Genomic DNA, 18,576 nt, shown 5'->3' on the forward strand with positions numbered 1-18,576 from the left:
TTATGCAATTTCTACCTGTTTAAGAAATCTTGAAGCTTCTCTAAGCTAGGAGTGGATTCTGCAAATACAAGATCATTTAATGAGTCAATTATCTGCAGGAAACCACGTGTTTTTATTTAATATTTAGGGTCCTTTTAATGTGTTTCAGTTAATGAATTTATACAAATGTGTTTCAAAAACTGAGGTACTTTAATTTTATGAGAGCCTCAGCAAATACATGTATCTGTATGTCATGTAATGTGGATTATCCAACTTCATTCTTTAAAAAAGGAGAATTCAGCTATAAATGGAAATAGCAAAATGCACAATGAATGGTTATGATGCAGTAAGTTTTTCATGTACAGTACTGATGTATTTTGTATACATTCTTCATGTTTTTCCAAAGTCACATACTGAACTTGGCCTACTATCATCTCAAATGAGAGCACATGCATAACAAATCAAGAACTTTCAAAACATTTCAGGCAGAATGTTATTACTGTCTAGAGTACTGTATATAGGCTAGGAACTCTGGTGCTTCAACCATGCAGCTTCCGTATGGGATTACTGACATCAAAGCCAAAGATCAGCACCTAAACATCAAGTACACTGCACAGGATGAAGTCACAAGTGCAGACATAAGGAAATACCAGAAGGTCAGAAAACAGTGCACTGTCTGTATTTGCAGGACAAAGAGATGATTTGCAGTGAGGAACCATGCATCTTGCTTGTTCCTGGAGATGTAACTAATATTTATTTTCAGGAAACCAGTCTTTGTATCCTTGAAGTAAGGAGTTGCCTTGTCACTGATTTCCTAGGGAGCAGAAGCACACCTACTGTCTTCAAATTGTTCTCTGTGTCCAAACCATGCACACAAAAGGTAGTTGCTGATTTATGCAAGTGCTTATATTTAGCTTGGGAACAATGCCTAACCTACTCTCATGGTTTCTTTCACACTAAGGATTGCCTAACCAGAACATTTCAATGTCAGCATATAATTACTGTATGTTAAATAAAGTGTTTGTTACGTAGCTCTTATTTCTCTAAGCCTGATTAGAGTTTTGAATTCAAACAAGGGTTTTAATTTGATTCAGATACAAACTTTTTAAACAATGCACAGCATTCAAGTCAGATTCCAGGATCTCATAGCTACCTACAGCATCCTGTTTTTATCTTATTAAATACAACCTTCAGTGCCTTAGCAGACTGGAGGAGCAGATCACAGAGCAAAGCATGCAGCTGTTGTGCTATGAATGTTATGATCTTTACTCAGTTGCTTATAAATTATTTAAATATGAATAGGTGTTTCAAAGACATGTTATACCCACTGAGCTTTTGTGACTAAGGTAGATCTCAGGCTTATGTGGATTTACTTTTAACAAAACCACAATACATACAGGATAACAGCTGAGATTTGTACCTTAAGCCAAGCTCCTATAGGTTTGAAGGTAGGTTCAGACTGAAGCTATGTAACAGGAACAGATTTGAATTCGAGTTAGTCTCATAGCTCATCATAACATATCTTTGAGTTGTAAGTTACACACTTAACAGTCAGTATTTTCTTCTACATGTGCAGATGGACCAAAATAAAAAACTAATATTCTGAAAGAATTGTGAAAATATAAGGACAATTATTTTGTCCACAACTTGTAATTATCTCAGAGATAACAGGATATAGACTTACAATCAGGCAATACAGTGAATACAGTGAATATTTTAGACTTACAGACAAAGTTTTAACTTACTCTTAAAATATATTTTTAAAGACTGATAAAAATACACTGTTTGTATACGCTTTAAGTTGTATACATTTCAATGTACACATTTAAATGTATGAGTTTTTAATTTAAATAATGAGCCCATAGAAACACCACCACAATTTTTCTTAGTTTGGGACAAAATCACAGGCATACACTGCAGCTCCTGTTGACTTACGCACTGTGCGTTTTCTGTGTATGTGCCACATGATTGAGCTGGTGCATGCTTAGCTCATGCCTACCTTCCACTGTATCTACAGAAATCATCCAGATGTAGAAACCAAGAAAAAAAACAATCTAGGTGTAGCCTAAGTGCTTGCTAGCACTCATGTAAAGGTGCAAACTTCTGAGAGTGATGAACAACAAGTTCATATTTCCACCTCACACAACTCATTTTCTAGTCCAGTACAAAGGTGCCTTTGATGAATAAAAGCGCTTTTTCTTTCTGTATCTCCTCAGAGAGACTAAAGTAATTGTTAACAGTCTGCCCTAAACCTGTTGCTCTCTCCATTTTCTTGAATATGCAATGTCAAAATAGCTCATAATAAAAGCAGAAGTTATATTCTGAACAAATTCTAGCTGTTTCATTCCCTTCCATCAGAGGTTTAGTACCTGTAGTACCAGCTTCTATTACTTACATTTGGTTGTATTAAGTTACTTACTTATAATATGCATATATGTTGTGACACAAAAGAAACAGTAACCCTAATATTAATGAACATTATCATGGCTCACTAGAACAGACTAGTACATACATAGATCCACTGAAACATGATATCTACAGCTTGAATTGGTAGCCTTTTGGAGCAGTGTAGCAATTGGATTAGTACAATAAGACAGACATTACAACAAAGGTGTGCTTACAAGAGGACTAGTAAAATAGAAAAATGAAATAAAGGAAAGGGAAAAGATTGCTCACCCATATCAGAAGATTCAAGGCTCACAGGGAAAAGCTTCACCAAGGAAAGATCCCCAGAAAGAAATCCTTACCCCAGTAGCAGTCAGCTGAAGGTCTAAGAGAGGTGCAGCCAGGCGCCACTTCTGGTCACACACCTGAATTGCCTTCACCTGTGCTCCTAGAGGTGACCTGGTCCTTTCTCCAGGTGTTCAATCAGTGCTTCAGGCTGTGACTCAGCAGTCCCTACACGTATGTGGCAACATGATTGGTGCACTATTCTTGCAACTGCAGATGTTGTCTACTACAAATCAAAACCAGAAAGCTATATAAACTGCTTTCACTAGAATTATTTCTGTTAGGATTTTCTCTCTAAAACCTTAATTTTGAACAGAATACTGTATAGCATTAATTGTATTACACGCTATTTGTTTGTTTTCATTGAAAGTTGCTTTGTTTTTTGTTGGTAAAAAGAAGATAGTTGTTAATGGAAAAATATTCATAAATGGACTAGTCTTGATGTTTTTACATATTCTGTAAATAAGTATTTTACAAGCTATACAATCAATGAATATAAAGATGTTATACTTACGAAATAAGCCAGAGAGTTTAGCTAAACAGATTATCATAACAAAAAGAGAATAGATAGGATGCTTACCCATGTCCTGGGCTTACTGCAAAACTCCAGAGGAGATATCTCCAGGAGAGATCCTTTCCTACTTGTAGTCAGCTCTTAAATGGGGTCTAGGAAAGGTGCAGCCAGGCTCCACCCCTTCCTGCAGCACAGGTGAATTGCCTTCACCTGTGCTCCCAGGGCTGACTCATTGCTCGCCTCAGGTGATTAATCAGAGGATCAGGCCGTGATTCAGCAGTTCCCATACACAGGCTAAGTGTCTTTTATAACAAAAGCTCGTATTCCAGAAGAGGAATAAAGCATCAACAAATGTGAGCGTTGAAACTGTGTTCTCTGAGTCAGGCAACCACTAGATATTTATCAAATTTTAGTGTATGGGAACTGTTGAGTCACGGCCTGACTCGCTGATTGAGCACCTGGGGAAAGGGCCTGGTCAGCTCTGGGAGCACAGGTGAAGGCAATTCAGCTGTGTGACTAGAAGGGGTGGAGCCTGGCTGCATCTCTCTTAGACCTTAGGCATTTAAGGGCTGACTGCTACTGAGGAAAGGGTTTCTTCCTGGGGGTTTCTCTTTGATGAAGCTTTTCCCTGTGAGCCTCAAATCTTCTGATATGGGTGAGCAGTCTTTTTCCTTTAATGTTATTTCTCTATTGTGCTAGTCCTTTTGTCATCACTCCTTTGCTGTATTGTACTTTTCCTAGTGTATTGATCTGTTTAATTACTGTAATTAGTATTTCTTTTATTCAGTATGGTTCTGTTTTTATCTGTGTTTTATGTTTTTCTATGTTATCATGGTATTGTTCTCTGTTAGTATTTTCTATGCTGTATTTGAGTGTGCCTTTTACTGCTCCTACAGCTTTATCCTGTTCTCAGTGAATATTTCCTGAATTGACTTTCCACTTCATGTTTGAATTAAGCAGCTTTCAAAATGTATGCAGGTCAATTTAAGCATGTTGATGTTATTTCTTAGTAGTTGAATATCTGTTTTCTTTAATAATACAGGCCGAAATGAACAAAAGTGCATTTAGTGTAGTGTATTTTCTGAATGCACAGTTTAAATGAAAGTATATTGTTACTTGTGTGTGTTGTTCAATTCTGAACTATGTTTCCATTGTATCTCAGAGTTTGTCTTCATCTTAAAGTACTTTTACTGGCTATTATGAAGTTGGAGTGCTGGTTAATGTAATTTCATCCATCTCTCCTCCTGTGAAATGGTAGGCTACTAGTGCTGGGCTATGAAAGCTGAAGTCTTAATTCCATCAAAGTTAGTTATACCTTAGTTGTAGAGAATGCATCATATGTAGCAAACACTTCTTAAGAAATGGAAGGTGAAAACTTGTTGCAGTTTCTTTTTCCCTTGAAGTATTTTGTCTTTTCTAACAAGGGTGCAAAGGTGGAAAAAAAAAAATCACTATTCTTGATTCCTATTATCAGTGTATTGTTCAAACAATTCATTTTTAACTTTAAATCTTCCTGAATATGATTGCTTTATAAATACATTGTTTGCCATTGTACTGCTTATCCAGTTTTAAAAGCTGATTTGTTGGGAAGATGCGTAATTTGTAGAGCAGAAAAGAAATAAAGCATAGTTGATTGCTTTCTAATAGTTATTCAGTGCTTTGGCCAAACAGAATTGAAGGTGTAAGTATGATTAAATGAGTGATACAATACTATGAAATGAGTGTGTAGGTGAAGGGGAAACTCCTGTATTTGCACTGCCTGTCATGAGGAAGACAGAAGAAATTCAGTCTGACAGAAGCTGATAGACAGTCAGTCTGCATTTAATGGAGTAGTCAATCAGTGCCCACATAGGTCAGGATTATCTGTGGTATTTCTTGGACTCTGCATAGCAGAACATCAGAGATTTATTCTAATTTGTTGGAAACCAAGTTTTGCTTGTGTTGTTTTGTTAGCTTAGATTTTATCTTTGGAAGGACCTGTATACATAAGAATCCTAGGAAAAAGGATTTAACTAAGTTCTGACTATCTGTGTTATAGAGGAAATACAAAAAAAAAAAACCAACCAGGAATCCTGAAGTCACACAAAATGGCAAGCAAAGGAAATGAACTGTCACTTGGTTTTCTGAATGCCTCATTATGAGAGAACAACAGAATGTTGAAGTGAATATTGAACATGGATTTGGTAGTATTACCATCATGTGTGTTAAGTGCCTCTTGAGAAGTTAATTGACTTCTTCCCCATGGAAGTAAGCTCTTGTGTGGACATGGCTTCATGTTAAAAGGCTTTGTTTATAGTTAAGACCTCAGTCTTACCAGAAGTCTAAAGTATTTTGATAGTTTGCTGATATCCCTCTCTTCTTTCTCAATGAGAATTTAACTCATAAAGCCCTGCAGCACTGCACAAAGGATAGGGGTGCTGTAGTGTTGAGAAGTAATTAATTGACACTACAGGATTTTATTATTGCTGTTCTGTTCCCAGGTAAAACATTGTTCATTAAAAACTATCCTGTTGAAATAAGTCTCATTGTTACAGATTACAAGCTCTTAAAAGAAATGAGTTTGAATATTACTATTGCAATGCATTCTGAAGTTTTTACACCTGCAAAATTCCATGTTCTAATAAAGACTAAGGGCTACCTCAACTTAGGACATGTAGTGTAAGGTAATTCCTTACTCCTAAGTGCTGAGGATTTCTTCAAGGAAAACTCTGATAGTATTCAAAGTGACCATTTAATGAAGGGTGTGCAGACATACTCTGGACAGAAAGAGGAATCCAGCATAGCTGCAATCCAAGTGGAAGTAACATCTGGGCAAGGCACTGTGGTTAAACTGCTTGCTGAAGTTAGCCACTAGGAACATGTTACTTTATCTTTCTCAGTAAATATGGAATTTAGTCTCTCACTGCTGTGCTGGTGTTGAAAATTCTGCGAATCATGGCTTAGCCACATGTGAGAATGCTCATCCTCATGTTACTAGAGCCAAGAAGCAGTTTTGTCAAAAGAGCAAGCTTTTCCTATGCTTGCTCTGCTTAAGATGGGACATTCCGCATCCAGGGAAGTGAGCCCTACTGTCATCTTATTCTGAACTAGATGGAAACCCTGTCCCTTCAGCAACTCTCAGAATAAAAAAGCTATGTGTTCTGTGGCGTATGATAAACCCCCCAGTCTTGTTCTTCTGGCAGTCCTGAAAGTAGAAGGGATTCCTGTACTCATATTTCAGGAAGAACATGGGATGATGTTGATTAAATTGATAAAACCTGATGTGTCTATTTTGGTAATTCTGTTTGACTTTTCCCCCCATCCAATGGCATCAAGCAATTAAGGAATGCTAAATGCTAAGACCCTATGCTCAATTCTATGCGAACAAACTGGTGAACTTGTTCAATCTTCTAAGAGCAGCTGTATGAGTGAAACAGCCTCAAGGGGTTTTCTAGGAAAAGAGGATATATGGAGAATGATTTCCTTTTTTCCTTTCTGGGTTTTGCTATTCATTTTGAGAGTCCAAAAAGGATTATGGTGTTCCAGGTGCTACTGTAGTTTGGATAGGGATCTTGTAAAAATGGATTTTTATTCTAATTGCTGGCTGCATGTTCTTATTTTCTTAAAAGAGTTTTGACAAGAGAATTATGTTTATTAGTACCTGCCAGCTAAAAAAGATAAAGGTGAAAATCTTCCTGGAGAGATTTCAAAAAGGAGCTGCTGTAGTTTGAAGTGGTAAGAGGATATAGCTGTGCTGTAGAAGCAACTGTATACACCAGAGAGTTATTCAGATCTGTAGTTAATAAGGGTAAGTTGGAGTATAAATGAAGATAGGCATTTAATCCATGCTAGACTAAATTTAATAAGAGAGGTAAGAGACAGAGACTTAATGTGAAGAGGATCTGGGATTCTTTCGTGAGACAAAGATTTGGATTCCTAAAGTCATTCCAAAAAGAAGTCACTAAATTCCTGCTGGAATGAGTGCTTGGACTGAATTTGAATCCTAAAGATTTTATTTTTTATTTTACCCAGACAGAAAGCATGCATTTTTGGAACTGGTTCTGGAGACTTCTTGTGTTTGTACATCTATGCATCTGTTCCCTTAGATTTTACTCTCTCTTTATATAATATATAGTATATATATTTTACTATATATAATTCTAAGCTCATCAGGATGTAGACTGTACCATCATATGGACTTTCATAGATAGTGCTACAGCATGATTTTGTGCTCAATGGGACTTCTATGTTCCAAGATGTCTTGGAAGGACTTCGTTATGTACCTGTAAAATGATTTTAGTTGATTTATATTATGGTGTGACTTTTAATGTCAATATTTGTGAATTTAGTACGTGCAGATAGGTATGTTCCTCTGATAAAGCCATTAAAACTGTTTCCTTTTGTTGTCCTGCAGACCTTTGGAACGTTCCAGTGAAGATGTAGATATAATATTCACACGACTGAAAGAAGTGAAAGCCTTTGAGAAATTTCATCCAAACCTTCTCCAGCAGATATGTCTGTGTGGATATTATGAAAATCTGGAAAAGGGGATCACATGTAAGAAAGCTTCATGTAATGATTTATTTTAAGTAGGTAAAGTTGATGTTTAGGTAAGAATTGTTTCTAGGAGATTGTTGAGAGAGCACAATCAGTAGAATGGCTGTAAAAATGTTTACAGTCTTAGTGATGGAAGAAGGCAGGAGTAAGTGCTGCTTGCTAAACAAATACAATATGTGAATCTATGGTAACAAGACATGCATTATTGGGTTTAGGACTCTGCCACCATTTTGTTGAAAGATTAGAAGCAGTTGTTGCACTTAAGCCTCCTTCTTCCCCTGTAAATGTATCATTGATCTCCTTAGTGTAGGTACTCTGTGGTGTCAGGAACACTTACATCACTGAGGCATATCACTAGTTCCATGTGCTTTCCAATCACAACATGTTTGCAGAACTACATAGTGCTGTAGGGTGCAACAGCTCTGTGCTTGCTTGGGTGATCAAAGTGCCAGGTAAAGCTGGACAGTTGTGCTCAGTATGTGAAGCTGAAGTGGAAGTGACTACCCTGTCATAGAAATGTAAGAATTGCCAGTGTTACGCTAGGGGTGTAGCTAGTAGAGAACTTCTGTAAGTGATGTTTGGTAAATTCTCTGAGACCCCCTCAGATAAATCTGATGTTCTTTAGGTACACAGCACTGAGGTTTGCGTAGAGTAATAGGAATTCTGATGCTCTGTAACCACACTGATGGAATATCTGAGTATCAAAGTCTTGCAGTTGTTTCTCAGCCAGAACTCTTATTGAAGGCAGTTCAATGCAGGTAGCATTTGAAGATTCTAAATTTCAAGGGTACATTTTTCAGAAAATCTTTGTTCATTTGTTAACTAAGTAACAGTAAAAAAAAAAAAGCAAACTGGAAAGAATAAAGTTCTGTGTGATTTCACTGGTTCAGTAGTCTCTTGATCAGTTAACTAAAATGTGTGCTTTCTAGTGTCACTGGAAATAAAATTGGACAAGTAAATAGTCTGATATGGCAAATATTTTACTGGCAGCAGTGACTATAGCAGTACAGTAATATGAGGGAAAATATTTGACAATGTTGCTGTGCATAAGGGGATACCTCTTATTTACATTATTTCTTCTTTCCAGTATTCCGTCAAGGTGATATTGGGTCAAACTGGTATGCTGTTCTGACAGGATCACTGGATGTGAAGGTTTCTGATACAAGCAACCACCAGGTAAAACATTGTTCCTTAAAACCATCCAATTGATAGTACAACAAAAGCTTAGGAGTTATATCAAGGTAGATAACAATGGGATGTATTGTACAGATATTTTTTTCTCAGTGATCCTTTTCTCTATGGAGGCAAATCATGCCATTGATTTCAAGAAAGCTGAAATGGAATACTCTGAAAAGGAATCTGCATGTGAATATGAAACAGGAGTCCTAGTATTTTTCTCACAGTGCTATAATCAGTTAAACTAAAGATGTGTGAGTTGTTAATTGATTCCCAAGAAGCATAATTGAGTTCTGGTTTGAAGTTAAAAACAAACCCACCAACAGTGCGGTCTGATAACAGCATACTGCAGTCTCTCCTGAAGGAAGGGAAAGATGTGATAGTAATAATGGAGTATCAGAACTGTTATGTTAAACCTGGAGGAAATATATATTCAGTGTAAAGAAATACAAGAAAAAGTAAAATACCAGCAATTTGCAAGTGATTACTCGATATCTTGATATTCCTGTTTTTACAGAACTTGGAGTTTTGAATAGTTACCAATAAAAGGATGAGAATAATTTAAAAAATCAATTACCCAAATTATAGTTATGTTATTATATCCCAGAATGTGTTGTGAGAAATTATAGTTAGGGTTTAGACCTATTTTGATTGAAGGGGGTTTGATCAATGTAGCTGTGGAATAAAGATTTATACACAAATGTGTGTGCACTTTCTTCCAAGTAGCTTGATGTGCCACATCACTTTTTAACTTTGGATAAAGCAGTAAAAATGTTTTCTCAAAAAAAAAAAAAAGAGCTGTATGAAGAATATCTGCGGTAACTCAGTGGTGACTGCTGTCCCCCTTTTGATTTTGTTCGTACTACTGGATCAGTCTGGCTTAGGAACTGGTGCTTCTCACAGCAGTGAAATATCTCCCCTCAATTGTTCAGGGAGATCTTGGATCAGTACTGGTGCCTATCTTAGAGTTGTCATAGGGTTCAGAGCTCAGGAGGGGCTTAGAAACCTTAGAAATGATCATTCCATCATATGACATGACTTAGTGTGCCTTCATGTTAGTGGTATAGCTTAGCTACCAGGTACATGAAGTGTAACACTACCTCCTCAAATATAGTGTGCACCTGTCTGTACATACGGTTGTAATTCTTTGCCTGAAGTTCAATTGACTGGGGAAGGCTTCTTTCTGATGGTGGACTGGTGGAAACTGGAGTTCCCACTTAGATAAGTGCAGCATTACTAGTGAATTTGGATTAGAATGCAAATCAGGGCACTGGGTGAATGCTGGGTTTTTCAACTTTGTGCAGTAAAATGATATAAAAAAGGAGTTTCTTTCATATCACCTTTTTTAGCAACATCTTCATTATACTACCTAGAGACTAGTAATTAGCCTAGTTTGACCAATTCTCCACATCACCTGGTTTTCATTGATTTTTGGATTTGAGACACTTCTGTGCAGGTCAGAAGCAATAAGGAATATTTTCTGGTGTTTGCCAAGAGATGGCACTGCGCCATTGTTAAGACACATACTCTTTACTGAATGAGAAATAAATGTGTCCCCATGAGCATTCTGAATGTGAAAGTTAAGAATCTGGAGTGTTGATTTGTTGTATTAGGTGGAGGATTGAGCAGTTCAGCCCCTTAAGAAATGTAAATATTTTTTCTGCTCATTCAGGTTCACTGCATTTTCCTGCCAACAGGGAACTACAGAAATACAGTTCATGTAGTTCTAGTTATGGAAATTATATTGTGCAGTAATTTCTAAACTGTTCATTTCCTTCTCACAGGAACAATGAACTGAATTCTACCACTGTCTAGTTGCCATAGGATACAGCCTCACTGCTAAAGAAGCAGCTCATACATTTACCATTCTAATGCTGGAGAGGTTTTATGGGTGGGGACCCCTGAATAATATCTGAGCCCAATATTTTCTCTTGCTTTGCTCCCATTTTCTGTTTATGCCATGTCCTTCCTGTTCCTTGCTTTTCTGCTCCTTGTTCTGACTTCAGCTCCAGTGTGCCCTGTTCTGGTGATACCTTAGCTCCCTTGCTGGAATAGTGCTAGTCCTTGAGCTTGAAATACTTACTACCATTCCTTCCTACTGTGCTTATTGCAAGCCCAGATGATGGAGGAAATATGCTGCGGCTCCACAGACTAAGCACTGACAGATTGAGTTGCTAGCATTGTTCTTCTAGCTAGGAATGGATGACCAGTGCTCAAATGCCTGTAATCTGTCCTGGAGCACATTTTCTAACAGCAGCTTCAAGGAGCCAAAGCTACCTTGGCCAAGTTGTGTTTGTGATTAATTGCTCTGTGTTTTGCTCTTAAATAGCACTAATGCTGATGGAAAATAATTCCTAATATTTGAAGGGAATTCATTTATGACACTATTCCTCACTGTTCTTTTAACCTGTGCGCATACCTAGACAGGCTGTTACCACTATGAAGAGAAAGTGTTCTTGGGAAGCAGCTGCTTGTCATAAAGGCTGTTTGCTGCTTTGTGTATCCATGGAATCAGTGATTGGTGGTACTGCAAAACAAATTATTTCATCCTGTTTTTGGAATATACAGCAGAGCCAATAATCAACTCTCCCAGCAAGTTTCATCTTCTGTTCCACACCTGTTGAAGAAGAGCTAAATCTAACCATTTGTCAGTACCAGAAATGATATCTCACCAGTTGTACATGGACAATGAACCATGTGTATTGATTCTGGAGCTCTGAATAGTCTCACTGGCAGAGTCTTGACCAAGGAATAGGAGGTTTCCACTTTGCTCACAGGTTCTCAATCATCTTGTGTTCAAAAGAACACCTTCCAAGTAGAGGTTTAAGGCTGCCTATTGGGACTGTTTTGTTCTAGTTCATACGTGCTGTTTTCTTGATAGAAAATAAATAGCTGTCCTCGCAGAAGCATTCTGGGAAAGAAAATAAAACTCAAATCTGCTTTACTTCCATGATTGTTTCATTAGTCTGGTTATGGTCTCTTAGCTGGCAACAATTAACCTAATTTCAACAGGAGCTTTTCATTTGTTATGCCTGTTTATCATACTGGCTTGTAGCTGTAGAAGTGACTGAGTGCCTCCTGGAAATCGTTAATTTCACATCCAGAACCAAGAAATGTTTGGCTCTTGTCCCTTCATAGTTGTGGTGGACAGTCTTTCTGAGATTCTGAGCTTTCTACTTTAGGGTTTATTGAGTCTTGAAAGTTCTCTCTAATCTGTGTACCTGTAGGATTTAGAAGCTTCATTCTGCTATTTCCCAGGACATGGAAATGTTGTTCTCCTGAGCCTAGAAATCCAAGCCCTATGCTTTTCCTGTGGTGTTTGTTTGTATTTAGCAATGCTCTGACAAGGTCTTATTTTTTATTTTTAAATATTTTCTTCAGTGGATATCTTGCTCATAACAAAATGTCCTTGTTCAAGGCTAGCCTTCATTCCCTATTTAGTGCATGTCTTGGTCTGTCTCTTAAACCTTAATCTGCCTTTGTTGCTTGCTACCAAGTTTCCTTTGCATCTTCAACTTCTTGGGCCATTTTTTTAGTTTTCTGCACATATTAGTGTTACAGAAATCTGTCTAGGCTTACAGATTTATGTGTTTATGAAGTAGAATTGTAGAAATACTATTTTGTATCCCTGAGGAAGAGAGAAGCTATTCTTATTAATTAGCTTAAATTCTTATTAGTTAAAAAGTTATTTGTGATCTATAACTTTTAATGTTTGAGTTTGAGTGAAAAGTTAAAGTAGATGACCTGAATCTTTTGCAGCTTGGTTATCCTATAATTGTATGGTAATGAGTATAGTGTTAATGTAAATATGACATGGTATTTTTATTAAAGATGAGATACTAGTTCCTCTTTTAATTGGTGTTTGTTTACCTAGGGAGCTTGTCTTTCATTGAGCTTAAGAATAAATGTTGTATAGCTGCTAATGTTCTAACTCCTTATGAAACTATGTTTGGAGATTGGTTGCTTTCTTTTGTTGAAAGCACTGTCAGTTATTGTGCATTGTATCCTTACTAGGAGTATCTCAATGGCTTTTATTCTTACAAGGCATGTAGTTACATCTTGCCCAGGAAAATGTATCTAAATGTGTGAATGTATCAAGTATCTAGTGAAGTTAATGAAGTATAACTTCATAGGAGTTCTTGGTGCATATAAGCTCATTCAGACACCTGTGATTATTTGCAGAAAATGTTAGTAATGCTGCTAAGGACCAACTTGAAAAATCATGTAAACAGTATTAATGTTTACATTACCTAGAATTTTCTAATATAATAGGAAACATTTTTCCATTTACTAATTCAAGTGTTATAATAAACATTTGGGATCTCATAGATAAATTCCGAATTTCATCTCACTTTGGATAAACTTTGACTCCTTGCAGAGCTATGTTATATCACAAGAGGGCAGTGTTAGAATATATAATGAACAGTACAGGTGCTGTTTAGCACTGAAATAGCTGGTTTGAAAATCAGATCAAACTATTTACTGAATGCCTTAAAGAATTCGACTAGTTGAGATTTCTCTATTACTGTTATTTCTGTTCCACTGAGGCAATAAAATATGCTAGCTGCTGATGATCATGGTAGTAATTTCATTTGTCATTGAAATAGGATGATACTATATTATTTACTATATATGATATTATAATAGATTTGACAATCACCCACCCAGTATATCCTGAGCTGTGGTTGGTCTGCTTTCAGTACAAACTTTTTTTGAATTTTCTTGCTGTTGAATAGTCAAGAGACTGAAAAGGAGGATGTGGGTTTTTGATTTTCAAGGTAGTAGCATGCTACCAGGTGTAGAGGTAAGTGTAATTAACTGCTTGGTCTTACCTCATTTTACTTGTAACAAATAACCTGATAGATACTAAATCTTTATGAAACTTTTGTATATAGTAAGTACCCTTCAAAATAAACAGAATTGGCAGCCTGTTTCTATTTAGAGATACTGCCCTCAGTTGTGAACAGATTCTGAATGTAGTTCTTACTTGGCACTGTTATCTACCAAAATATATAGCAGTGTAAGTTCCTTTTAGAGATATTTCTAGTTCAGTGTTGTCTTAAATGCTGTCAAATGCCTCATCTTTGCTTAGGTTTTGAAGTCTACTTTGAAAATGAACAGGTTATGAGGGATGACTGTGAGTAATGTCTCAGAATAAAGCTGGGAACAAATGCATGACAAAAGGATCAGTATGACATCTCTGCCAGATTCCTCAGTGTTGTTTCACTGGATTAGATTCAGAGACTTTTACCCTAAATGATAAAGATTTATATGCTTGTCTGATTTGAGAGGAAATTTCTTCTGGGAGCAAATGAGAAGAACAAAGATCAAAAGCATTTTAATGTTTGTTTTTGCTGTAGTCTGCCAGCAGATTCAGTGCATGCTGATGGCCATGGGTAATTTGTCTGTGTTTGGTAGAGATTTTTTTTAAATGACGAGATTTTAGATTTTAGAAATGGACCAAACTGCTAAACACAGGGTGCTGACTCCACAAACAATTAGCTTTCTTTAGCAAAGCTTTGAAGGAGGAGCTATGAGTGCTTGGGTAGTACGGCACTGGCAGCTGTAGGAAAATGCAGAGGGCTGAGGATCAAAAGCAAAACAAGTTAGTGGCGTTGCTGGAAAAAATGGCCATGAAGAAAGAGATACAAGTGTCTGTGTAAGAAAGGGAAGAATTTCCTGCATGTCTGAAGCTGAGAATAAAGGAGGTATGTGATAAGATGAAGTGGAAATGAGGGAAGGGATTTCAAGATGACAGTCCTTGCAGTGCTGTGTTGTGAATGTAAATGTACGATGCCATTATGAATTTTGGGGATAACCTACAAGAAGCTGAGATGTAGGTTTTTACTGCAGTCCATAGTGAATCTTAAATATGCTGGAGCAGACTTAATTGTTTAAGCATGATAACTGCTCTACCTTCTGTAATACAGGGATTGGATGGGCAGACAGACTTAAGTGAGAAGCCAGGTGTTTTAGTCTGCACTGAGCTCTACAGCATTGTAGTTATCTTGATTTAACTTAGCTTATGTAAAGAAAATAGAAAAAAAAATTGAATCTGTCTGCCAGACACCCTAGGAAAAAGACTGAGATGTTGCAGATACATTTGTAGGATTAGATGGGAATGTATGGAAATAATGTTATTACAGTACAGTTAATCTGATCTGCAAATACTTAAGTTAGGAGCTAGAGGAGAACTTGCTCCCTGTCTTTCTAGGAGTGTAATGATTCCTTTAAACAAAACACTTTGTTGTTGATTAAGAGGATGGCCTAGGCTGTGTTGTCAAACTGTAGTTCTACTGTGGAAGGATATTGCCGTGTTACCATTAAAAGTAGTGGATAATAAAGATTTCCTTTCTGAATCAGGTCTGAAGCACATCGCAGTGGAGGCTATGGAGCAGGGAGATCACTTCATAGAAAATTTACTTTCACATATATTCTTTGGCTTCTCTGTTATGAAGGGAGATTTTTTTGCTGAAGACAGGCTGAGCTGTGTTAAAGTAGTAATAAGCAAGTTTCTAAAATGCTGGCTTTGCAAATTTCCAGTTAAACATCAAGATGGTATGGAGTCCTGGAGGGACACATGTGCAAAAGTGAGATAAAAGTAGAAAGTATGGGAAAACGATGAAATTAAAAAAAAAAAAAAAAACAACACAAAAACATCACAACAAGTATAGTGGAAATGCGAAGTCACAGCTTGAATCAGTGACTGAGCACCTGGTGGGAAGGCAGGGCCAACCCAGGGGAGTTCAGGTGCATGCAATGCCCCTGAGTGACTGGGAAGGGTGGAGCCAGGATCCACCCTTTCCCAGACCTCATCTGAAGGTTGGGTAGAGGCAAGGGAATCTTGCTGGAGATTCCTGTGTACCTGTGGCCTTCCTAAGTTAGCTTCTTTATTTTTGTGCCCAAAGTGGCTGCGTTAGAGTAAGTCCTAACTTCCTGCAGTCTGGGATCTTGCTGCCCTGCTGTCACTGCTGTGCTTTCCATCTCATTACAACCAGATCCATCAGTTTCCTTTTAAATGCAGAACATTAATATTAACTTAAATTTCATTTAAAAAATCCCACTACAGCAAAAACCCTCACCCTGTTTCTTCCTAACATCAGTCAGTTTTTAATTTTTCTTTGTTTCTGTCTTATACCATGACTTCGTTCAGAATGCAAAAGCTTTGTATATTGGGTTGGAAAGTAGAGAGTCATGAGTCAGGAGAAGAGTATGCAGGGATGTGTCTTATGATTGGGGAGGGAATTGTGCAGAACATTGAATTACTAATTCTTAGCTGTAGAATGCTTGGGCAAAATCTTTGGTGTTTTAGATTGGTTTGGGGGTGAGATGGGGAGATGGCTGAAATGAACTCTTTCACTATGTATCTTATCTGCTAGTGATAATGAAACTGAATGTACACTCAGCCTGTGCTTTGAATGGTACCATTTTTACAGTGTATTCAGAGAACAGAAAGCAATGGAAACAATCTCATCTTTTTAAGTTTTTAATACTGTCTTTTAAAGAACTGTTTGAATTTTAGCTGGGTACCAGCAGCTAGAACTCCCTGCTACTTCTGGGATTGAGGAGGGGAACAGCAAACTGAGTTTTGAGCTGCCAGCAATCCTCCTGAAGTCTACACTGAACAGGAGGAGATTCTTGAGTGTAACAACATGTGTAATAGGAAATGCACACCTGATTCCCTAGGAGGCTGGAGATGTATAACTTGAGGGCAGAGAGAAGACAGATCTCTGAAGCCTTCAGGAAGGCAGATGGGCTTGCTCCATAGTTGTTGAGGAACTGCATCTCTGTGGAAAGGGATGATGGGTGGGGGAGAAAAAAAAAAAACAAAAAATCTTTCACTTGATAGAAGCCTGAACTTTTCTTTAATGAAGATGGGCAGGACTATTCTACTTCCTTCACCTAATGCTTCTCAATGTTAATTTATTTCTAAGGCTTAACAGCTGCCTAATCAGATGCTCTCTCAGAAAATGGTTCCTTAACCAGTGTCTCTCCTTTTTTCTTTGTTCTGTATGTATATTCTCTAAAGTTGTAAAGAAACAAAAAAGTGAAGGTTTTCTATGGAGCTACTTGGGGGGTGGAGGCAGGGGAAAGAGAGAAGGATGAGAAAGAAGTTTAGAGATATAAACATGACTTACAATCCACCTAATAGAAACTGATAGTTATTCTGCCTTGAACAAATATCTTTTATCTGAACTTTCTCAGTAAAGTTGAGCATAATTTTAGTGCTCTGCCTGCATTGTAGGCTATTTGTAGGGGCACCCTTTTCTTATGTACTCATTGCAGATATTCTTTCTTCGGACAGTGCCTGTTCATATTTGCCTTCCTTGAAAGTGTGTTTCTGATAGCCAGTAAATTCTTCCCAGAACTTCTCTAAAACAGACTGGATTTTGTTTTCTTGATCAGGTAATTTTATATGGTAATATCTGTGCAAAAGCAAGTTGATGTGGTTCAGGGAACTGGACTATTATGGACATTTGTCTTAGTAATGCAATTATAAAGCTACAAACTTGATCTTAATAACATTTGCCTATTGCCACTTATTAGATACTTGAAAGGAAAACAATGCAATTCTTAAACACAGAAAATGATGCTGAAATATGCTTATGTATCTCTTCTGAATTATCATCCGAGATGAAGGAATAGATGGAATGACAACATTTTCTCCTCTTTTTGTAGCCATTATGTGAATCTTGCACTTTAGAATTAATCTACATTTTTAATGATGTATCAAGTAAAATTAGCATGTTTTTGTTTATGCATTTGTCTAAACTCATGTATTGTTTCCTTAGAAAACCACGGCTTACATCTGTTTAGGTTTTTAATACTGCTTCTATTTTTGTTTTTAAACTACTGAGAAGGCAGTCAGAGTCCAGCTTAGAAAGAGATGTGTGCTCATCTACACTGTGGTGCTCAGGAACAAAGCCAGTTGTAAGCATAGAATAGGGTGTGTAACTAAAGACCTTTATTCAGTAAGGTATTTAATTTCTAGTAGTCTAATGCTTTTGTCTGCAGGACCTCTTGATTTATACTGGAACAGTCACATAGGAGTTCCTGGCCAATAGATTAGACGTAGATATTTTTCCGTCACGTGAATGGTGTGTACTCAAATCTTTTGAAGTGGCCTTTATTGTGTGCTTAGGATCATCCCAATTACCATCCCAATTACTCTAGATTTACTCCAGGATGTTTTCAAGCTTAATAGTTTTCTTGAAATACCTGAATTATGTGAAATTGATTTTGTTTTTAATCAACAGGCAAATCATTGTGAATGGAAGAGTGTATTGTAATAAAAACTATTACTAAGAAAATGCAAGTCAAATTTTCTTTTTGATGAAGGTAAACTATATAGGGCAGGAATTTTTGTTCCAAGATTGCCTTACTGATACTAGTTACCTTCTGATCACTCTGATATTTCTAAAGGATTCTGTCATCACAGCAGTCTTGACAGAATATTTAGAGATAGATAAACAGAGATCATAACAGCCTTCACCTTTGGAAGAAAGTTGCTTGCAGCCAGATATTTCTCATCCAACTGGTGGTCATAGAAAACAGAAGTTCTTGCTTCCACACTGAAACTTTGTGTGCTACCAGCAGCATATTGTGAGCTTTTTTAGTTTGTTTGGTACTTCTAATTTTTT

General features: G+C 37.1%; 1 protein-coding gene across 5 annotated transcripts in view; it reads left to right on the forward strand.

Moving 5' to 3' along the window:
- The window catches only part of RAPGEF4 (Rap guanine nucleotide exchange factor 4), a 147,288-nt gene that overhangs the window by 2,147 nt on the left and 126,565 nt on the right, over positions 1-18,576 (forward strand). For 2 of the 5 annotated variants that reach the window (XM_031599459.2, XM_090144033.1), the window contains exons 2-3: positions 7,617-7,759; positions 8,847-8,935. In XM_031599459.2, the coding sequence (XP_031455319.1) occupies positions 7,617-7,759; positions 8,847-8,935 (232 nt within the window). Of the gene's footprint in view, positions 1-7,616; positions 7,760-8,846; positions 8,936-14,481; positions 14,644-17,240; positions 17,342-18,576 lie in introns of those variants that run through there. The other 3 variants (XM_090144036.1, XM_090144034.1, XM_090144035.1) reach the window with 3 other exon arrangements.

This window comes from Phasianus colchicus, chromosome 7 (genome assembly GCF_987193195.1).
Source record: "Phasianus colchicus chromosome 7, bPhaCol1.hap1.1, whole genome shotgun sequence".
In the NCBI taxonomy this organism is placed as follows: Eukaryota; Metazoa; Chordata; class Aves; order Galliformes; family Phasianidae; genus Phasianus; species Phasianus colchicus.